This window comes from Lytechinus pictus, unplaced genomic scaffold (genome assembly GCF_037042905.1).
Source record: "Lytechinus pictus isolate F3 Inbred unplaced genomic scaffold, Lp3.0 scaffold_20, whole genome shotgun sequence".
In the NCBI taxonomy this organism is placed as follows: domain Eukaryota; kingdom Metazoa; phylum Echinodermata; class Echinoidea; order Temnopleuroida; family Toxopneustidae; genus Lytechinus; species Lytechinus pictus.
This window is the reverse complement of record NW_026974141.1, coordinates 11,666,478-11,690,256: the sequence shown is the minus strand read 5'-3', so window position 1 is coordinate 11,690,256 and position 23,779 is coordinate 11,666,478. Positions and strand designations below refer to the sequence as shown.

Below are 23,779 nucleotides of genomic sequence, written 5' to 3'. Positions count from 1 at the left end.
TACTATAAAAAATAATATAAAAGATATTTTATTAACATTGGTAGGTCGCTAAACAGGTGCATTCTCAAAGAAGCCCTTCAAGAAGGAGCGCATACCATGAATAGAATATGCAATATTAAAGGCTTGCTGGCGAAGTTTCACTATATTGTAAATACAATTAATGGCTTCCCACCCAGTAAATAAGATCGCATTGATCGATCTGTTTGATAAGTCAGAACAGATCTAGGAACCAGCAGGATTTGAACCTCTCATCTACTGATAGCCAGTCAGAGACTCTACCACCAGGTCATCGCAGGTCCATGGTAGTCACGATGAAATAACAAAAAAAAGAAACATTTACTGGGTTGAAAGCCATAAATTCATTAACAATGACAAGAATAGTCAATAACTTTTTTTTTAATCTCAAATTTTAAGCAAAAATTCTTTACCTTTTTGACAATTTTACTCGGAAGCCTAGCGGAAGGGTCAAAGAGACTAGATGGAAGACTACCAGTCGCATGAATATTCATAAGGCTGAGCCAACCAAGGAAGAGGTCAAAGGTTACCAAAATAGAGCAGCAAACATCTCTGTCAACTTCTTGATCAGGTATACTGAGAGAACACTAAGAATAAGAAAAATAACAATGTAATGGTAATAATTTACCAAAAAGAATAATACCGATAAAAAAAAAAAGAATAGTAATTCTTGTTTTACCCAGGATAGCTACTTCTGGGGCCCGTCTTACAAAGAGTTGTGATTGATCGCAACTATGGAAAGCCCGTAAAGTCAACATATGAAATGCATGTTTGTTCCAAATGTTTTCTAGATATGATGTATATTCATAAATTCTTAGATTTCTTAACAATTCGGTGTGTTCTCCTTTGTTTTCAAAGGACATTTTGCAAATTTCCTTTTGAAAAATTTTGACACTGATGGATTTCCATAGAGATACGATTGATTGGATCAATCTTAACTCTTCGTAAGACGGGCCCCAGTTTTTATGAACTGTTCTACAAACGGACCCTGACAAGCACAATATGTTATGAATTGCAAATTCTGGTAACTCCCAGATCAAATCTCTTGAGACCACAGGAACCTGTTGAATCCTGTTCAACTAAGGAGACTAATATGACTTCAAATGGATAAACAAGTTTTGCAAATATTGGTCTAAAAATTATACTTCAATTTATGGGTGATTACAAGGCTTAATAAGGCTTAATAAGGTTGACTAATGCAGATTTAACTCTATAAAGTTCCTTTGTTGAGAATGACACATTATAATTTATGAGCTCATTTTTATCAATGCACTTTGAAAAGACTGGACCTATTGCCATCTCTTCAAATCTGAATTCTTGATAGCATTACCTCTGTGAAAGTAAAATTACAATATAATTAGTATTCAACACATTTTTTCCCCCACACAATTGATAGCTAACTATCCCAGTATTCTTAGAATATGTCTGCTGAGCAAAAGACATCACTTAAATTATTAAATTCATTCAGAGAGGAATGCAAAAGAAAGATCTTTTGAACATCTAAATTAGTTACCTTTAGGCTCTTGACAGCATCATCTTTATGGCCCATATTGAGATGAAGCTGGGACTGATACAACAGGATCTCCAAAGCCTGATGGGATATCTCTTCCCTGCTCGCCATGGGGCCGCTCACATTGTCCAAATTCTCTCCAACTTTTCCATCAATGGAAGTATTCATTGTTTTCGTATCCATCTTTCTCTCTCCTTCATCAATATTATCCTCCCCACTAGATCTTCCTTCACTTTTAAACGTCCTTTCTCCTGCGACACCTTCAGCAGCTTTGACAGTTTCGCCTGACACGTTCAAAGTGGCAGTTCTAACACCTTCCTGTGACGGTTCACTACAGGTAGTTGGGTTCTTTGGGTTTTGCAGAGTCCTTGCTTGCTCGGTGCTTGTATCACAGTCCATATCCTGCGTCTCTTCCCTGAAAGAGCCTTCAGCCTTTTTTAAGTTTTCAGATGTCTTGGTGGTAGTGGTATGGGACTCCTTCAGGAACTGGAGGATTTTCTTGCAGATTTCTAGTTTGGTTAGTACTGAATATTCTGCCTCTAATAACTGTTGAGGAATAAAGCGCATAGATAGTCAAAATAAATTATGCTGTATTAGTGAAATACTGAGTAGTACATTGGTAGTCAGAATGATAGATATATGTCTTTGAATGGTGACACAACATTTGCTCCGGTCGTAATATAGAGAATATAGGGTTAGAATTAGGGTTTATTTAGTTTTGGAGGTTAGGTTTTATGTTTGACTTAATGTGTAGATTTTCAAACGGAGCAATTGTCGCCGGAGCAAATGTCATGGAACCCTTTAAAATATCACATCTTTGCTACATTACTTGTCCTTCTGTAATGAGGAAAATGGTCTTCATCTCTAAGATGCACTATCAGAATAAATATTTCTTCCTGTTTTATGTTGGATTAATCTGCTGGACATATTTTTTTGTTGCTTAACTATGTTATCTTTTGATTCTAATAGTATTACTGTATTTCTAAGAAATGTGAAACAAATGAATTGGATTTCAATCAGTGAACATCTTTCAGATGAAATAATCGTAACAGCAGGATAGAAATTGCAATAAAGCGGAAAATGTTTTAAGAACCTACCATCCACCAAGTCGAATAGCAAGGGGCCAACTCAGTTGCCTTGAGGCACATCTCCACATAGTCTCCTCTCTCAGCCCTCTCTTTGTAGACTGTGAGGTACTGGATCCAGAGAGGGGCTGAATTGCAGTTCAGTTCTAGGCCTCTTGATAAGGCATTCAATGCTCTGTCCACACTGGAAATAACAAAAAAATACATGGTATGAGATCATAATATTTGAAAAAATGCCTACAGCAACCCAGTGGTCCCTGGGCAAAGCAGATAGAACTTACATAATTCAGTGGACAGCAGGTTCAAGGTGATAGATAGCTGTATCAAGGTTTCATACAGCCCAAGTATAATTCAAATTGCTCTGGTGGTCCTCAGCGTATGTCATGTTAGGTTCCCACTGCCATACTACTTCATTCTTTCATGCCTGATCATGATATTTTGGTCCTGGGCCCCATCTTACAAAGAGTTACGATTGATCCGATCAATCGCAACTATGGACGGCCAGAAACGTCAACATGTATTATTCATGTTTGTTCAAAATATTTTCTAAATATGATGTATATTCATGCATTCGTTGTTTTCTTGAAAATTCACTGTGCTTCCCTTTGTTTACAAAGGACATTGTGCAAATTTCCTATAGAAAAAATTGTGACCTTGATGGATTTCCACAGAGTTACGATTGATTGGATCAATCGTACCTCTTTGTAAGACGGGGCCAGGGTCTGTCTACTAGTTTAGCGAGGATTATTGGGATATCTTGATCCAAATTGCACAGTATTCCTAGATGACTATATATTGTTGACATATCAAAATATTCTTAAGGCGTCAGGTGCAATTTACAAGGGTTCATAAAAGTTTGCGAGAAATCCCAATTCTTATCAATGTTGCCATCAGTTGCTTATGCTTGCAAGCACTTGTGTTTGCAATGGTTTGGCAACCACAGATTCCTGAAGAACCCAGACAAGAACTCACCTAGACTCCTGCAGCAGACTCCTTGCCAGCCTGAGCCACAGTCCTACATCCGAAGGCTTCTCCAGAACGGCTGCCTCTAGGTCATGAACCCGTAGCCTACCAAGGTCCACGAGGTCGTCACCATGATAACCACCAAAATACCTTGCCTCTTCCTCCACGCTTTGAATGGCTTCCTTTCTAATCATCGTCTGAGCGGATGATTTGGAATACTTTGGAGGAACGAGGGGGAGGATTTCTGTGAGGGCATCGGAGTCGCCCGAGGAGAGACGCTGGGTGCGGGGGCGGGGCCTTGGGCGCCATTTACGGGGGCAAGAGATAAGGCGAGAAACAACTCCTGTAGACGAGTAAGCAAAAGAAAAATCCACTTTTCACAATGGTTTCATGTTGTGACTTCATGGATAGTCTGTACATATTCTTTAAAAATTTCAAGGCTATTTACAGCAATGAAGTGGACAAATAAAGACGATGTAGTGTAACATCTTCTAAAGCTAATTCTAAAAATCTGTGTATTAAAGAACAATTTCTGTAATTAATTTCATGAATGCTTACAACTGCAGTGCTGCGTGACATAACAAAACCTCTGATCTGTGTAGCATTCCAAGTTATTTTGATAACAGTGATGTTCACAAATTCAAAAACATTTTTATCTAAATTTAAGATTTGTATTCTCAACCACAATTAAGTGAAAAAGTGCACAAACATACTCATAAATTTGAACTGTATATCCCTCAGATCCATGATTCAAAGTAGCAAACTTGCTTTTTGTAGCCTAAGTAAGTCAACCTTCCAAGAAGTAATGACCTTATAAATGCATGAAAGACATGCAACTGCCACAGATGCCTGTCCATTCTCCAAAATTATACGACTCCCAAGAATGTTCTGTAATCTGATTGGTCCAAATCGGATCACATGATATTCAGCGAATTGCACTATGGCATCCAAAATGCACTATCCTGCACTCTCACATCATACCAAATGCACTATCCTGCACTCTGACGTCAGAGTGCAGGATAGTGCGAGGTCTGGAATCATCTAGAATTATCTAGAATTTAGATCAAATATAGCATTCGGGGCAACTCAGTAACATGGGGGGTGTATAAAACAAACAATGCACGCATTCTTGTGCACAGAGGACCTAAACAATGAACATTGTGCTCGACTCGCTAAATGGATATACCGTACCCGGTCCTGGGACCTCGGTGAGGTATATCAATTGGCTCTTCTCGCACATCATTCATTATTTGGCCCTGCGTGCACGCGCTTACGTGCATTATTTGTATAATACTGTTCCTACAGTTACCTTCTTCATTTCCACCAAGAACCTTCTCTATGCAGGTATTGAGTTTGTCTTTCTCAGTGGAAGCTGGTTTATGCCGAATCGGGCTCGCAGGGATGTTCCTCATTGTGATGTCATCCTTGTCATGGGCCTTGCTGACAGCGTTGTAGGAAAGGAGATCAGTCAGCATCTCCCTCGACGACATGGTATAGTCTCTCTCATGTTGCCTGAAAATCAGATAGAAATAAAAGATAAGGATGTACATTTGACTAAACTGATGTTTTTTAAAAATAAATTCTTGTAGTCATATATCCAGCTGGATATGTTTAAATAAATAGATCAAGGGCGAGGCATTGCCACAATAAACCTCTTTCCCATCTCTCCACTGTCTCCCTCCTTTCTCTTCTTCAATTTCCCTTTCTCCCCTTCCCAGTTACTCTCCCCCCTTAATCCTCATCCCACCTCCTCCTCCTTGCCCCTCCCCTTTGCCTGCTGAATTCAAGGATATTAGTGAAGACTCTACCCGCCCTCTCCCTCACTCTCTATCCCTCCCCTACTGGACTCACTAGATACAGTCATCATAATTGCATGTACTTTCCAGCTCATACTTACAAGTGGTCTGCTGATATCAAGTTTATTGGTAAAGACTTGATGACTGGATACACTGCTACCAACCATCTCCCTAGCTATCCACCCCTCCCCTACTATACCTACCAAACACAGTCATCATCACTGCATGTTTCTTTTAGCTCATACTGACAAAGTGGTTGGCTGGCATCAAGCTTATGCTGGGTGACAGGAATCACTGCGACAACCCCCCGCGCTATCTACCCCCTCCCAACTGCACTCACCAAACACAGTCATCATCATTGCATGTTCCTTTCAGCTCGTACTGACAGAGTGGCCTGCTGGCATCAAGCTTATTAGTGAAGCTGGGTGATTGGACGGAATAACCTGCCTTGTAGCGGAACAGGGGGCTAAGCCTAAAATGTGAAAAATGCAAGTGGAATGAAAGCAATGAATAAGTGGACTGAAAAATAAAACCACAACAAAAATGTAACAAAAACACAAACAAGTGGAACGCCTCTGGCAGTCTCGCCTGCATTACGCAATTTAATATAGCAGCAGTGCTAACTTTGAAAACTACTATAAAATAATCATTCACAAAAACATCATTCATATAATGACATAATACCACGTTCATTGACCATAAATGACATTTGAACGGAGACTTAAGACTGTTAACTACACCCATGTCCACATTTCATTCACTCTATCCATAAACTTTCAAAGTTATGATGGCACTTCAACAATTACCCCAACATGGCCTAAGTTTATTGACCTTAACTGACCTTTGACTTGGTTTTGTGACCTGAAACTCACAGGGGATGTTCAGTGATGCTTGATTACTCTTATATCCCAAGTTTTATAAACTAGATCCATAAACTTTCACAGTTAGGATGGTAATTCAACAAATACCCCCAACACGGCCAAAGTTCATTGACCTTTAATGACCTTTGACCATGGTCATGTGACCTGAAACTCGTACAGGATGTTCAGTGATACTTGATTACTCTTATGTCCAAGTTTTATGAACTAGATCCATAAACTTTCAGAGCTAGGATGGTAATTTAACATATACCCCCAACACGGCCAAAGTTCATTGACCTTAAATGACCATTGACCATGGTCATGTGACCTGAAACTCGCACAGGATATTCAGTGGTACTTGATTAACCTAATGTCCAAGTTTCATGAACTAAATCCATAAATTTTCAAAGTTATGATGGTAATTCAACATATACCCCCAACTTGGCCAAAGTTCATTGACCCTAAATGACCTTTGACCTTGGTCATGTGACCTGAAACTCAGGCAGGATGTTCACTAATACTTGATTAACCTTATGTCCAAGTTTCATGGACTAGATCCATAAATTTTCAAAGTTATGATAGTAATTCAACAAATACCCCCAACTTGACCAAAGTTCATTGACCCTAAATGACCTTTGACCTTGGTCACGTGACCTGAAACTCGACCAGGATGTTCACTAATACTTGATTAACCTTATGCCCAAGTTTCATGAACTAGGTCTATATACTTTCTAAGTTATGATGTCATTTCAAAAACTTAACCTTCGGTTAAGATTTTGAAAATAATTTTCCCAACATGGTCTAAGTTCATTGACCCTAAATGACCTTTGACCTTGGTCATGTGACCTGAAACTCAGGCAGGATGTTCAGTAATACTTGATCAACCTTATGTCCAAGTTTCATGAACTAGGTCCATATACTTTTTAAGTTATGATGTCATTTCAAAAACTTAACCTTAGGTTAAGATTTGATGTTGACGCCGCCGCTGCCGCCGCCGTCGGAAAAGCGGCGCCTATAGTCTCGCTCTGCTATGCAGGCGAGACAACAAACCACAAATGAACAGTACTTTATCAAAATTCTTTTCTAAATTGTTTAAAGATAAATGGCACAGGGCTCAGATATACCAATGATATTGAAAAATATAGAGAAGCATTTCATGAAGTCAATTGCCAGTGAAAAATAACTGATAAACTGTTCTAACTCTGAAAACCCTTATCTGATTTGCTTGAGCAGAATTGTCTGTGAAATTACTAGTTGCTTCACGAAACACTCTCCTTATTTACTACTGGTTACCTGAAAGCTTTGAAAGGCAGTAAGGAACTTGTGTAAGCCATAAGACCTCTAGAATCAGCCTTGACTGGTGACACATTCTCTCCTTCATTCTTCATTGGTTCTACAGCTTCTATACTTGCATGTTCATCCTTATTTGTGTCTTTACACCAGTCTACATGGAAGCATCCTGACCCTACTGCTTCCATAGAGGGCAGTCTTTGATTGAAGCTCAAGGAGAGAAAGTCTGGGCCCTGCTTCTCCGATTCCTTCTGCTCTTTCCTAATGCGACTCATGTACCCCGATTTCAGTGCCTTTTGACCAAACAGCGGCAAGTTCTTAGGAGTGTCCACGGAGTCAGGAACCGGGCTACCGGTCCTCTCTGATGACTCAATCCACTGCAGAAGGTCACTCTCCAAGGACGTGTCAGACAGTGAACTTTGAGCTGACTTTTGACCCGACCTCTGACCTTCTGACTTGAATTTTGCTTTCATCTTACCAAGTGCAGCCACACTTGGGGTGCTGGGTGTGGAAGGCTTAGAGCGGCTCTTGATATTTGGCGTAAGGGTCGGATTTGCATCCAACCATGATTTCCTCCTCTCTTGACCTTTGGCATTTGACCCTTCAACTTTCACCTCTGGGACCTCATTATCTAAAGCTGCTGTTGCCTCAGCACTAAGCTTGATCACATCTTTGGTGTAAATCTTTGCGGAGGGTTTTGAAGAAGAGAGTTGCCGGACGAGTTTAGCTTTGTTTTCTGGGACGACAGACTTTGCGGTGACACCTATGAGGGCTTTCTTCGCCTCGGCCTCTCGAAACTCGCGAATCTTGTCCGCTAGGTGCCGCTCCATATCTTGAAGTTTCTTTAGGTCAGCAGTCTGGCCAGCTGTCTTTGCTTTCTTTGTATCCTGAAGAGAAATGGGTATCAGAACAAATACCTTATTAATATCAAAGTTAAAGGTGCATTGCAATGGTAGAATCTTCCCCTATATAAGAAAAAAAAGCAAAAAGGATTTGCAGAGTTTCAGAAATAAGTTCATTCTAGATCCGTGTGTGATCCAATATACGTTTTTGTGTGTTTAATTCAATGTAGACTTGAGAAGAATTCTATATCTGTATGGGATGCAGTATGGAGGAATAACAGAACATATAAACATGCAAGATGATCACTTACTATATCACTAGATTCCGATCCATCGTTTCTCCTCTTATCTCCGAGCACAGCAGGCACTTCTTGGGTACTTGGCCTCGAGAGGTGGGACTGGTACTCCGATTGGCTAATGTTAGAGATGGCCACGCCCCTCAATTTGGCAAGATGGGAGCCGGCCTGGTTGTCTAATTCAAGGCGCTGGGCCATCCTCGCCTCCAAAGCTGTTTTCTGTGGGTGAAGGTGGAATTGAGATTGAATGTACCTACAGGGGCCTGTTACACGAGGCTTAGGGATTGATTGTACAATTAATTATTATGCTTGATTGCACACAATGATCAATGGAATCAAGTGTAAAAATCTGCCCTGTCATCAAGCACTAAGCTCTGTGTTACTAGGGCCATAGTGACACGATATCACAAGAGATAGTACATTATCATCTATATAGAGTGTTTTAGTGATACATTAACAAGTGGAGCACCTCAGGCAGTCTCACCTGCATCACGCGATTCAATATAGCAGTATATGACCTTGATCATGTGACCTGAAACTCGCACAAGATGTTTAGGTGATACTTGATTACTTTTTATGTCCAAAAATAAAAATTGCGATACCAAATTTTTTTTAAAGTGCATTTGATCAGGATCCTACAAAGAGTATGTGAATAAAAAATTAAAAGTTTTTAGGTAGTATAATAGTTGATTAGAGCAGATGTTTTATTTCATGAATAAATTAGCATAATTAATTCATTAAATGAAAAATCTTATTATTTAAAAAAAATTCACCATACAGCCTTGTAGATTATATCGCACACTACAACTGTGCAAATTTTCACGGTGCTCGCGCGATCGAAGGCCGAGATCTCAGGGGGGGCGGAATCCGCCCCTCCCCGGGTGTGAGATGGGTCCAAATAACCCGGCTCTTTTAGGGTCAACTCATTTCTAACATTTGCACAAAGATCAACTCATAATATGAACACATTCAGTTTCTAACCTGTTTAGCATGCTTGATCATTTGGGCCTGATTCATACTAAGTGCTTTCTCCATTGCAGCGACTTGTTCCCTGAGCCGTTCCAACTGTACCTTGGCTACGTTGATGTTCTTACGTCTTCTTGTAATCTGTTGTTCCTGGTTGATGATTAGGCCTTTATCTTTCTTCAAGAGTAAACTGTAATGGAAAGAGTTACACAGTCACAATCATTTAGTGACAACTCATATAAAATGCACACCTGCGAATAAAAGCAGCGAATTCGATTTCAGAGTTTCATAACTTGACCAATTGCAACCGATTCCACTACAACTTTTTAAATCGCCTAATTTTCTAACATCTTTTCACTGGAACAATTTCCCCCCAGTTATAATTTCGTACATATATCTTTTATTGGTTATTTTTCAACTTTTCGGACACAGAAACATGGGTGATTTCAAGTTCAGTGTTGGTGTTGGAAGCATAATTATGATTGCCGTCCACAGCTCCAAAACCTTAATTGAGTTTACAAAATTGGTCCAAATCACAGAATTGGTGGCTCAAGACCAAGTGAGAGTTATCCTTGACCAGACAAATTTTCATTTTGGTAATGTGCAGATAGAAAAATTGGCACAACACCAACACCCAAAAGGTCAACATCGAATTTGAAATCTTCCAAGGTGTATATTAAAAAGATAAATATAGGCAAACTCACCTATACTCCTTCCTCTTCCTCTCCCATTCTAAGACCTGCTTCCTCCTGGCCTTCATCTCCTCCATCTTCTTCCTCTGCATCTCTTCTTGCTTCTCTCTCTCCATCATCACCTTTGCCAGCTGCTCTCTCTGCTTTTCCTTCTCCGCAATTTTCAACTCCAGATTCTTCCTTGCAACTTCGTTGCTTGTGTTGTCCTCCTTCATGCTTCCTGCATTCATTGATAGTGGAGGTTGCGTTTCTACGGTAACATGTGTACCAGTCAATGCTCTAATGGCACCCAGTTCCCTGGACAATGCTGCTTCTAGTGTGCTCTGCACAGTCCTGGTGGGATTTGCCTCGCCCTTGAGACGAGAGGTGGGGTTGACGGTGACCTGCAAAGGTATCGCCTCGGTGGTTCTACTGCCTCCCGCAGGAGTCTCCTGCGTCCCTTGGTCAGCGTTGGCCGTGACCACACCCTTTACAACCTGTCTCTCATTATGAGCCGTTATCCTAACCTGCATCTGCCGCCTCCCGAGCTCAAGATCCCCACCATCTACCGGTAGACTAGTCGTGCCACGCCCAGATGCCTCACCCCGTCCACTCCCCGATCCTTTGTGTCTTTCGACACCTGCATGCTTAGGTGTCTTTCTGTCATGCAGTTCAGATCTTCCAACAGATCCTTGAGGCTTTGAGGATAACGTTCTATGCTCCCGGCGAGCGATCTCCTCTCTGAGACGGTGGTATTCTTGGCGGCGCGGTGTTGGGGCAGCCTTGATGGCTTCTGGGGTCTTAGGAATCGGGGCTACCTTGGAGGATGACTGAGCGTGTTGTTTCCCTTTTGCTGTTTGTGCAGTAGTCTTAGTACTCTGATGAAATTAAACCAAGAAAACAGAATTTATAAAAGAACAGAAAAATAAACTTTAGGTTTCTTTTTTTTGGGGGGATATGTAGTCATGAATGCATACAGAATACCGAAAGTAGGCCTACATAGTAATAAATTTTGAATAAACTTATTTCATATGATAGAATACAAAAGAAAAAGTGGGGATATGACATCATCAGCCCACCTAATGAATATTCATAAAGACATGCCCAGAACTGATTCACCGGAATAATGCAAATTTTTAAAATTCAATAACTTTCTTATTTTTTATCCGATTTTGATCAAATTGTCAGCATTTTGCTTTGTGAATTCTACTCTATTTATTGAGATATAAATATCTCCATCCTGGACGATCCCTTAAAACAATATACCAGGTGAAAATAGAACTACAAATTCAAAAAAACACCAGTGAATGATAACAAAGTAAACATTCTAGAAAAGGATTAGAAAAATATATGTAAAAAAAATACACCAAAGGACTTGAATGACAATTTTCTGAACATAAAATATATAGGCAATGATAATCCATAACTTTTCAAAAGAAAATCAAAGCTAAAAGTGTCAATAATGATGAACAAAATTATTTTTATACAAAAATAAATTAATAAAATAAGATGATAATCCAACATTTAATGTAATAGGGAAATCAAATGGTTGTTACAAAATGATTTTAAGACAGACTCTTACCCGAGTATTGGAAGACATCCTGAATTCTTTGAGGAATGAATCTAGCTGTCCCATGAACGGAACACAGCTTGACGAGGACTCTTCTTCGCTCTCATCACTGTCCTCTTCAAGGTTGATTACGACAGGAAGATGGACTGGAACCTGAGAGGGGAAAAATTTCAACCATTTTTTTTGTCAAATCAATTTCTTTTGTGACATTGTTTTTCACACAAGAGCAAGAAACAATTAATAACACTTTAACTTATCTTTTGAAAAGAGAGATGGATTCTTACAGTAAAATTAATCATACATCCAACTTCTAAAATTGATCAATTAAAGGCCTCTGCAACCCTTCATATTTGACCTTATGACCCCATAATCTAATCAGATAACACGCATGCACGAGACAAGTTTGAACGGCTATCTGGTTATTGCTGGAACAAGATATGTTCATGTATGCAGAGAAATTCTTGACCTCTGAAGTTGCTACCCCCCAAAAATGATCAGGTCTCTGTAACACAAAAGTTAGCGATTAATCACACACTCAATTTTCACAATTGATTGTACATTGTAGTCATTGCAGTCGATCGTAGAAAAATGTTCTACGATCATTGCTATGCTTTGTGTTACAGGCCCCAGATCATCATCACTCACATAATGAAGTTTGAAGATGATCCTCTAAGAGGTACTTATGATATCACAAGAAAGATTGGGAAAAGTGATTACGACGACTCATGAGTAAAATCGTCAGCGATCATCACAGTGACTAATCTCATATTGTGGGTGCGTCGTGGTCTAGTGGTTCTGACTCTCGCCTTTGAAACAGACGGTCGTGTGTTCGAATCGTAGCCATGGCGTATTTTCCTTCAGCAAGAAATTTATCCACACTGTGCTGCACTCGACCCAGGTGAGGTGAATGGGTACCCGGCAGGAGTAATTCCTTGCATGCACTGAGCGCCGGTGATGGTAGCTCGAGCTAAAGCCGGGGTAATAATAGCAGCGCTTTGTATCCTCTGGCAAAAAGCGCTTTATAAATCCAACTATTATTATTATTATTATACAGGGAGAGATTCTTTACAGATGTCGATGAAAAAAATAACATAATTATGATCCCACATTATCAAATACAAAGGATTAAAAAAAATAGGCTTATTATCTGAATCAAGTACCTCACTTACCACTGGTGGCTTTGCTCGGCTAGGCACCTGGCTGGCCAATGAGGAACCCTGTTGCTGAAGCCTTGTGGGGACAGGAGAGGACGACCTGGACAAAGTGGGCGGAGTCGAGGCATTAGGGGGCGGGGTGGAGGTACGGTGGGGAGGGGTCGAGGATGGGGGTGGGGAGGGGGCCGAGGAAAGCGGGGGTGTGGCCGGTGACAAAGGCTTGCATGGTGTGCTGCCGGTACTGGAGTTGATCTGTGTGTGAGAATAAATTATAAAATATATAATAACATGTATGTATGTTAATATTGGTAATAATGTTTGAAAATTGAAAGGAACTAGTCGGGGCCAGAAATACAGGCTGCTTTTTGGGAGCAACTATTTTTTTGCACATCACACAATTAGGTGCAGACATTTTTCTGGACTTTCTCCTTTGGTCTGTAAAAAATCAAGGGAAATAGAAATGATTGTACCAACAAAATTCTTGAAAGTTCTTGTGGCAGATTTGGGGCGATTTTGAAGGATACAGTCGCCCCAAAGAACAAGGAGTCATGAAAATTAGGCTCGATTTGGCCTTGCAATGGGGGCGAAATTGTCCATCGCATCCTCTGAGGTTATTCTCAAACTGGTTACCTTTTCTGATTGTACTTTAGCTGCTCTCTTGGTAAGCATAGATTTCAAGAGTTGAGCCCTCAGAAGATTCTCCTCATCGTCGTCCTCATCCTTGACCACCGCATCTAAGGCTGCGATAGGATCCTGTAAGAAGATTGGCAGAACAGTAAAGAGCAGTCCAGTATGTGGAGATATTCCTGAAGAAAAGCTGTTGCATTTGAGCTAATCATTGCACACTCTAAATTGGCAATGCGACGAAAACAAATCAGTGTAACAAAAAATGCAAATTGGCAACTTTGTTAAAATTTTGCCATTATCGCAATTTTGATAGAGCTCTATTCTATCCACTCAAAATCATTTTAATTTATGGTCACTATAAAATCATATCTATACAGGCATGATATTCCCCTCAGAAAAAAAAAATTGAAAAATAGCCATGGGTCGCTAAGTCACCGCCGAAGTCCGAGGTTCTCCGGTCAGGGTTACAAGCTTTGCATATTAAAGAATTTAAAAGTGATTTTCAAGGCGAGTCTGCATGATAGTTTCATCATTCGACTTAAAAAAGAGCATGAGACTGTTCTTGGGCAAAGGATTTGCACGTAAAAGAAAAACAAATTACCGGTATAAAAATCAGAATTCCAGAAACATACATTTCTTTCTTAAAGATAAAATTCATGACCAAGATGTACAGGTGCTCTGTTAAGACAGGTTGTCTATTACACAGTTCTCCTAAAAGGATGGATATTAATTGTAACTACAGACAGGTAGTCTAATGAAATTGGTTCTACAGCACACATCTTCCTTTATCAAGGAGCAAAATTCATGATCAAAATGGGTCATAACTTGTGAGCTTTGTTGAAAGGTTCTACATTATTTCATTGTAATTTGGGAACAACTTCATGACACAAATGGAGGGGTCAAAGGTCAACCTTCTGTACAAATTTTTGTACGAAGTAAAAATATTTTTTATTTTGTATCTTTTAGATTGTTCTTTGGGCCTGATGTTGCCATCATAAAATGATGAAAAGTGGCCCGTAACTGCCACGTAATACGGTAAACCATAATTAAATTAAAAGTACAAGGTTTCACATTAGGCTAATTAAACATGAATTAACACTATTCTTAAATCTGTCCATGTTGGGAGCTTAAGGGAATGTGTTGGAGTGGAGTGATAAACTGAGACAAAATTAATATTAAAAAAAAAAAAAAAAAATTAGATGAAAGAAAAAAGTTACCTTAACTGAATTGCCTGCTCCTTGAGTTCCAGGTTCTAATGCAAAGAAAGATAAATTATCAGCAGAATTATTTCAAAGATAGAGATATTTTACTAGCCATTTCAAAACATTCTTAAATAAAATAGTACAAGAACCTGGTGAACATGTTTGAACTTTGTTTCATCATTCAAACACAAATATGCTGAGACAGAGATGTTCATTTTTCCAAGATCTACACAAGTTAACAACATGATAAGAATTGACCCATTGTGCATGATACTGGTAAATGAGCCCACTTCCTCATCTCACAGTTAATATGCAAATGAGACTAATACATATGTAAATAATAATTTCAATTGCATTGATAATCTGAAGTTTACAGCGCAATAATGAATGAAAGAGGCCACATCATTTCAGCATTTCGGCATTGTGAGAAATTTGATCAAAATCTAGTACCCATGTGTGGTACGTCTGGACAGTGTTCCATGTGATTCATATGCAAATTAGCTCATTAAATATGCAAAGATCTAAATTCCCCCCGAACCTCCATGTACAATGATTGCAACTGTTAAAACTCCATTGAAATTCAACCAAGCATGTGTACCACATGTTATTTTAGTATATAAACACACACAGTTTCAAATTTTATTTCAATATGCAAATGAGCTCATTATATATGCACAAATCAAAATATAAGCCATTTTACACGTTCTCAGAGCATTTCGTAAAATTCCTTCATCAATTACGTTGAAAAACACAAAATCAACCTCATCACTCATCCAAACTGACAAATGCATACCATTTAAAAGATATATCACACTTATACATTTTATTCACTGTATATCATCCACACATCAACAATGGTGGTATATAACCGGACTATTGCCTTAACCCTGATGGAGGGGATGCTTACACATGGGGTTACATACAGGTATCTGATTACCTACCACACCCCAGGGAAGGTCTGAGAGAAGGGCAATAGCATCCGAGAGGGGTGCCCCTGGAAACAGGGGGTGATGTAACAGAAAGCCTTGGACCTTACATGGGGATCCCTTAGGGCAGAAGACGCTGTGTAAACACACAGCGGATGCTCAATGCCCCAGTGTATCGGTTGGAATACATCACGCCAGCAAATCTGAGTCAAATGTGTGAGGCTGCCAGGCAGTAACTCAATTCAGACTATACTCTCCTCCACCTTTTTTATTCACATTTTGGAGAATATATGATTTCAAAGATATTTTTGTTTCACTAGCATACAGTGTTTTCATCATCAGAATTGTGTTTGAACTCTCTAAGACAGCTTTTTTTTCCCCCTTAATTTTGGTTGTCTGAAAATTTGTAACCTCCCCACAAGGTTTTCCAAATACTGGATGTATGTGAATTGACAAATTTATCCGTTTTTTATGCGAAAGCAGACCTGCCAACCTCTGGGAATGAAAAACTGTATTCTGTGATAAAAAAAACTGTTTTTCCCAAAAAAAGTGTATTTCATAATAAAATGCTTGGCGCACTCGCTCATCGCCGCGCTCAAGCTGCATGCAAGCTAAAATGCGCACTGCTCTTGCAGATGAAAAAAAAACCATTAAAACATGTGTATATCTTCACCCTGGTTTGAACAAAATGATTGAAAAAAAAAACAAGTTACCTGAAATTACATTGATCTAATAACCATATTTGTGCACGTTTTATGAAATAGAGACCTATAGAGATTATTTTTCTCAATAAATCACTATTTAGTTTTTTTTTTAAATACTGCCGTATTTTGGTTGCAAAAACGTACTAAATACGGCTAAAACGTACTGGTCGGCAGGTCTGCGAAAGGTGAGTAATCCATTTCTTAAAGGTATAAATTTGATATAAAAACATCTTTTCTTCTCAATGTCAGTGAGTTGAAATAAAACAAAATTTAACCTTATTGCTCACTTAATTCATGGACACTAAACATGTCACATTAAAACTAAAATTGCAGCTCCATGGGATTTTGGTGTATTATTTGATGTCAATGGCATATCTTTGGAGAATTTCTTCAAACAAATTATCCTGGAATAATCTAATTATTACAATTGTGTCCATGATTTGCAACCACTTTTCGAGCTCACCTTCCCAGTTTTGTTATATTGTATTACGGTTTACATTAGATCCTATAGGAATTTCAGGGGCTCCGCATACGTTTTCCATGGCTCTTTAGGGCACTTACTAAAGGGGCAAATACACTAAAACCAACATTTCCTTTGATATAAATAAAAGAATTATCTTACTGGGCACATTTTCTTTTTCTTCCTCTTCATCATCCACTTCCATTTCTACTTCTTCATAGTTGTCAAACTGTCCCTCAGGAACAGACGTGTCTTGCTCCCCCGTTGCTGACGAAATGGTAGCTTCCGAAGAATTGTTATTATTAGCTTGGAGTGAACTTCCACTCTGTGGAATAAAAAAGTGATGTCAAAGTGGTCTCCAATCAGAGTATGACATGCAATCAAGCTTTTACATGTAAAATGTCTAGCGGGTGTTTCTATGGGGACAGGCCTTCATGTATGGCAGTAGCTAATGAATTTGCCAGGGTTCCCATCTTTTCAAGAAAACAAAATCAATGAATGGCCGAGATCTGTGGGGGGGGGGCTGTTTTGCAACCCCCCCCCCCCTCCTCTGGGCTATGCAATTTCGAAACAGCCCATGTCATATAGGGTTAGTCTATCCCTCAGATCTACCATAATGCCATTATTGACCATATTTTTTTTTAACACTATTTTGTTGGTATCTTGATATCTTCTCAATTAATATAACACAAAGTAAATTAAATGAAATTAAATGACCCGTTCCGAATGGCTGTATCAATGATTTCCATTTCCCCTCTTGTTACACAAACGAGAAAATATCTTTAAATCGATAACTGAATACGAGAGCAGGGATGTACATGTAACAACTACCCCTACTGTATGTACATACCCAAGGCCCTCTAACATAAAAAAACAATCAATTGTACTATTTGATGTTATTATAAATCTACGGAAAATCATGCGCAAAAATGAATTGCAATCAATTGTAAATGTTGTGTATTTGTGTATGTTTCTTTTTCAACCAACCTGTTTCTCAACAACTGGAATTTCCGGTTTGATGACGTCACCATTTTTCCCAACTGAAATCTGCACATCACCTAATGGATTTAAGAATAAATTCAACAAAAAATTATCACAAATGCTGGACTAAATATTTCATTTGCTAAAATTTTGGGGAAAACCCAAGCCTAATTGATTGATGCGTTTTTTTTTTCAATTATTGTTTTATTTCTTTTTGGGGGGTGGGGGTTATAGCAGCAGAGGAATCAAATGGAGGTGGGGATATTTGCAGCACATTTCCATCCAACAAATAATTTCTTAAAATCATGGAGGGTTAAATCCAATTTGGAAAGAAAATCAATTCAATAGAGTATAAATGAAAATTTGGGGCATATTTATGACACTTAGTCATTTTTTACAAATATTATATCAATAACCTTATTAAATCACAATATTTCAAATCACATTTAGATAGAATATATATATTTTTAAAGAATTTTTATCTTCCATTCTTCATTGTTTCTCTCTCCCCATGCACTTCTGTACGGTGACACGGCATTTGCTTCTGTGGCAATTACTCCGGGTTTCATTTTGACTAAGATGTGGGGTTAGGGTTGCAATAGGGTTTTATGTTAGTTAGGTTTAGGGTAGGGTATAGTGTTAAACCCAGGGTTGAAGTTGGTCTAACGATTGGTGTGTGGAATTTAGAGCGGAGCAAGTGTCATGGAGCCATTCTGTGCCTGTATCAGTCTTGTGTGTCTTCCCTTTCTCTTCTGTTGCCAGAGATGCCAGGGCAACTTTTCTGAGTTGAAGGAGCATCATCATGTTTGATTAAATATTTCATTTACTAATTTGTTTCTTCTTTTTTTTTTTTTTTTTTGGGGGGGGGGACCCAAATTGTTGCCGGGGTGACATGGAACCATTCTTTACCTGCATCAGTCTTGTCTGTCTTCTCTTTCCCTTTCTCTTCTTTTGCCAGTGACGCCAGGGCAACTTTTCTGAGTTGAAGGAGCATCATCTCTTCATCTTCATTATCTTCATCTGGTTTCTGAAATAAAGGTGGAAAAGGGATCTAAGTCAGCGCGCAACACTGGCACTGGTCTGACGGTCCCAGACCAGTAAAAATTGCTGCCGGGCCAGCAACTTTTCAGAAATAGCCAGATTTACTGGTCCGACATGACCGGTGAAAAATATATCAAACTATTAATACAAATGATATTTTCTCCTCTTTAGTGAATAATAAAAATGGCTTTGGCATCTTAAAAAATGGCTTTCCAAAATTGAGAAATGACAGCAAAATAAACAAGTCTTTATTTATGTTTTTCTTTATTTTTGAGGACCAGTAAATTTTAGGTTTGGACCAGTAAAAAATGGAAAAACTGGGTTGGTTGGACCAGTAGAAAAAAGGGTTAGTGTGGAAAACTGTCTAAGTCATTGCCATCTGGAGCCTGTTACAGAAAAGTTGTATTCAAATGACAGGCGCGAATCCAGCATCAGATGCTACAAAGCATTTCATGGGCCCAATTGTAAGGGGACAATAGTGACTCCATTATGCTTGTGCATAGGCCCATACATTTCTTTGTCATAGTTGGTGCTGGATACGCTATTGAATGAAACTGGGAGAATCAAATCCAACAAGTCCCAAATGTTCAACCCATTGGCGCCCGAGCCCATATGTGGGCAGGAAATCATGTTATAGCAAAATCATTCAGCTTCCATCGGTTAATTCTGATTGGACAAAAATGAAGAATTTGCGCTTAATTTCAAAGATGTGTTTGATTGAAAACTCTTGTGCAAGGACAAGTCACCTAATGCCATTTTTTTCTCTACAACCATTTCACCCTAACAACTATTGTTCTCATTGCCTCTTTTCCAATTTCTCATTTCCTATTTCTGTCAAATAGCCTGTAAAAAGACTTCCATCTCAATGTGAGCTTCTAAAATGTATGTAATCAAGTGTCATATGATTTTTTTTTTATTTCTAGTGGAACTCTGCAACTTTCATGCCTGCCCTAAATTGAAAAAGTTTAGAAATTGCAGTACCTCAGTACCGTCAATACATTTCCCCTTTAAGTCTTAGATCATGATAAATTTTTGAAACGTGATCATAAACAAATCCTTAAAAGTTACCTCTGAATACAAATACAATCTTATCATCAATCGTAAAAAGTAAAACTGAGATGACCATTGTCAGTTTAGTTTTACTTTTTAAGATTGAAGATGACATACTTTCTTGGTAATTTTCACTGCTGATTTGTCTTTTGATCTTCCACGACTTTTTGATTGTGAAGTCTGCCCTTTATCATATCCATGTGTAGACTTGTTGCTATGGGAACCACCAGAGAGCCGTCTCTCTTCTTCTCTGATCTTGTTCTGGATGCTGCGATGATCTCGAAGAAGACGTTCATATTCAGCAAGCTCAGGCTCATGGGTCAATTGCCGATTTGATCTCTGATGTCTGATCACCGGTGACCTTGACCTTGATCTTCGAGACAAATCTGGTAAAGGAAGGAGATAGATCTTTTTTATTTTAAAGCAATAATTACCTTCACTCTACACATCTTTACATTGGCTTGCATAATATTTTCATGGGATGCAATTGTGAGAAAATGCCTTTTGTAAATTTGGAACTTGGAAATGTTGGAACTTAACAACAGTTAAGCCAGACCAAGGCAAAGGACGTGGGGGCATTGTTTTTTCATTGCTTCATAATTCCTAGCCAGTGTCGCTCACAATACTGCCTTTTATGTGATATGTTTGCACTCACAGATTGTCTCAACAATAATAATTTTATGTCTTATGAGTTTCAATGAATTTCATTTCATTGTTTGTGGGAATTGAGCCTTTTTTGTTTTGGCTTTAGATAGAAATATAATAGAATTTGACTGGGGATTTTTTTTAAATTTAGAATTAGGCCTAGATCTCGATCTAGGAGTCTAGGACTAGGTTAGTTAGTAGTAGGTAGGGTCCTACTAGGCCTAGGCCTAGTTTTTTTTTTTTATTTAGACAAACTGACATTATACAGTGATGCACTGCACTGGTACCGGTAGGCCTAGGCTTGATTTTCCAATTAACATGTTTAAAATTAGAGTTCAACTCACTTCGGCTGGATCTCCTCCCCGACCCCGCCGGTGATTCTCGGTCGCGATCTCGTCTTTTGCTGGCGCGCTTCACCGCCTCACTTGCCCGTCTCTGTGCCCGACTCTTCCCGCTGGAACTCGACGATCCACTCCGTTTCCGCTCGCGTCCATCATTTTCTGGACTCCGGGATTTCTTGCGCTTTGTAGTCCTTGTTTCCTTTATCCTGTAACTTTTAGGTAAAGACTCTCTTCTACGACTTGCATTTAATTTTGGGGTCCGCTTCTCCTTTCCTCCGTCAATATCGCCAGTAACCTTTTTATTCTCATTTGACTTGTCCGGAATATTTGCTTTTTTTGCCGATGTCGGACTCGAAGGCGACGGCAACTGAACAACATCGACAACACTGCTCAGTTCATCTAGATCTGGAGGCAGAATTTGACCTTCTTCCTCTTCAATTTCACCATCCTCTAGTTCTCCTTCATCTGATCCACCGACTTCGTCTATTACTTTCATCATCTTCGTGCATTTTTGTGCAATTCTAACCCTGAAATTGAGTGTCCTTCCTTTCGCATCTTGCTGAAATCAACTTCTCAGTCACCTGAAATGAAACAATCGACCAAAATATTAGACTGCCGATCGGCCCGGTCACATTGTTGACAAATTTGAAAACAAAAAATATTTTTAGATAATAATTTGTATAATTAAAAATATATTTAAACTAATTGAATTTATATAATTTTTTTTTTAAATTTTCATACTTTGAATAAACATAAAAATAAAAATATGTGTATTATCTTTAACTTCAGAGAATTCGCCTTCTTGCGATTGAATCGAACGTAGAGGGATATGGAGAGCCAGTCATGTCGGTGTGTGTGTGGGTATCTCTCTCTTGTGTTCTTCCTCCGCTAAGGTCGGAGATCAACGGCGCCGTTGGAAGGGCCGCAATTCATTTAAGGCTCTAAGTTGCAATCATGAAGTACTGAGTAAGTTTTGACGAGTTGTGTGGAGGTTGCGTAAGAAGTATAGAATAAGCGTATGTAATTGGGCTTTTGTGTTGCAGCTAATACGCCCAGGAGGTAAAAAAAGGACCGACTCTACAAAAAGAGCAGGGGTGGATTCAAAGCATGGTCCGAACTGCTTGGTGTTGGGATTAGCTTTAACCCGCTGGATAAGGTCCTGTCGGACAGGTGCTAGGGCTGAACAGGTAGCAACCAGATGTTCCACATCCTCGCAGGCTGACATGCACAGACGACAGCAATCATCAGGTGCTTTGCCAATCTTGGCGAGCCGGACTTGTGCCCAGGGTACAGATCCATCGCCTTTGGTTTAGGTGTTCTAGTCCATAAGGACAAGGATGTCTTCTTGGTGAGGGCGTTGTGCTGCCTGGCCTCAGACACCTGAATCACTGCCGACTGAACCATTCGCTTCCACAGATGGTAGTTAGGGGGATTCCTTACAAGTTCATCAAGTGGGGGAAGGCTAAGTTGTTGAAGTGCATTACGCCATTCTTGTATGGATTTGGTGTTGGCACAGATACCATGAAGAAGCATCCTTCGTTCTATCCTGTCCATGTCGGTGCACAAGATCTGTCCCAGAAGTAGGAGCTTTTCCTTGGTGACCAACAGGCTAATTTGGATTACGTCAGTGAGAAGATATACTGCTTCGTCGGCTGATGTTGTTGGTAGACCCAGAATCCGCTTAAATAGGTGAATCTGTGCCTTATCTAGGCGATTCAACATTGCCCTTGAGAAGGGAATGCTGGAGCAGCCGAAGATCATCCTGGGAACACAAAAAGTTTTCCATAGTTTTGCAGCGACATGGGGAACTACCCTTGCTCCCAGTGGTGAGGTTCCCACAAGGGCATAAAATGATCTGTATCCCTTTGTGATAGCATCAGCAGCGTAGTCATACTGAAGATTGTCAGTCCTGACGATGCCAAGGTGCTTGTGTGAGGAGACCTGTGCAATCGGTTCACCATTGATCTGCCAAGAGTTGTCACTGTTCAGAAGGTCTTGATTGAGCACGATGATTGCACTCTTGGAGGGGTTGATCTTGTACTTCCACTCCTTAGTGTAATGGAAAGTGACATTCAACATCTGCTGCAGTTCCATGGGCTCATTGCTAAGAAGTGCAATGTCATCCGCGAAGGCTATGACCCCAACATATAGGTTGCCGACTGAGCAGCCAAGATGATACTCCCTCAGACGCTTGATGAGGTCGTTGATGTAGAGAGTGTACAGCATGGGGGAAAGCACTCCCCCCTGCCTTACTCCTTGGAGGACAGGAAAGGAGGGACCAACTTCATGTTTCCAGAAAACCTTGCTTGAACAGCTGTTGTAAAATTCAGAAATTGTATCAAGCATCACTGTAGGTGGACGAGTCACTGCTATCTTCGAAAGGAGACCATCTTGCCAGACCGTGTCGAATGCTTTCTGGGCATCCAACATAGCTATGTACAAAGGTTGGTTGAGGGACTTGTACACTTCGATGACAAGGTCGAGTGCTTTACCTGTAAGAGTACAGGACCTCTCTCGTTGGAAGCCAAATTGCAACGGGTCTGGAATTTGGTGTTCTTGTAAGTGTTGGGAAAGTTTGGGCTTTACCAACAACTCCAACAACTTCCCTAAGACTGGAGTCAGGGTGATGCCCCTATAGTTTCCTGGGTCTGTTGGATTCTTGTTCCCACCTTTGAAGAGAGGGATGACAAGGCCATCTTTAAGACTGAGAGGAATGTGCTTCAGATGTATCATCCAGTTCATCATGATGAGGATAAGGATCCTAGTGGTGCAACCAGTGTACAT

The 23,779-nt window shown here is 39.7% G+C and overlaps 1 protein-coding gene across 1 annotated transcript in view; it reads right to left on the bottom strand.

Moving 5' to 3' along the window:
- LOC129283242 (uncharacterized) overlaps positions 1-21,592 on the bottom strand; it is a 37,955-nt gene extending 16,363 nt beyond the window's left edge. The window contains exons 1-19 of the mRNA XM_064114896.1: positions 20,999-21,592; positions 20,127-20,395; positions 18,828-18,945; positions 17,925-17,995; positions 17,100-17,262; positions 14,863-14,897; positions 13,649-13,771; positions 13,034-13,270; positions 11,877-12,017; positions 10,328-11,172; positions 9,639-9,813; positions 8,673-8,876; positions 7,523-8,406; positions 5,710-5,841; positions 4,883-5,085; positions 3,583-3,916; positions 2,623-2,794; positions 1,529-2,071; positions 429-602 (exon numbers count right to left, since the gene is read on the bottom strand). Of these exons, the coding sequence (XP_063970966.1) occupies positions 429-602; positions 1,529-2,071; positions 2,623-2,794; positions 3,583-3,916; positions 4,883-5,085; positions 5,710-5,841; positions 7,523-8,406; positions 8,673-8,876; positions 9,639-9,813; positions 10,328-11,172; positions 11,877-12,017; positions 13,034-13,270; positions 13,649-13,771; positions 14,863-14,897; positions 17,100-17,262; positions 17,925-17,995; positions 18,828-18,945; positions 20,127-20,395; positions 20,999-21,494 (5,319 nt within the window). The 5' untranslated portion in view covers positions 21,495-21,592. The remainder of the gene's footprint in view (positions 1-428; positions 603-1,528; positions 2,072-2,622; positions 2,795-3,582; positions 3,917-4,882; positions 5,086-5,709; positions 5,842-7,522; positions 8,407-8,672; positions 8,877-9,638; positions 9,814-10,327; positions 11,173-11,876; positions 12,018-13,033; positions 13,271-13,648; positions 13,772-14,862; positions 14,898-17,099; positions 17,263-17,924; positions 17,996-18,827; positions 18,946-20,126; positions 20,396-20,998) is intronic.
- Positions 21,593-23,779: the final 2,187 nt, after the last annotated feature.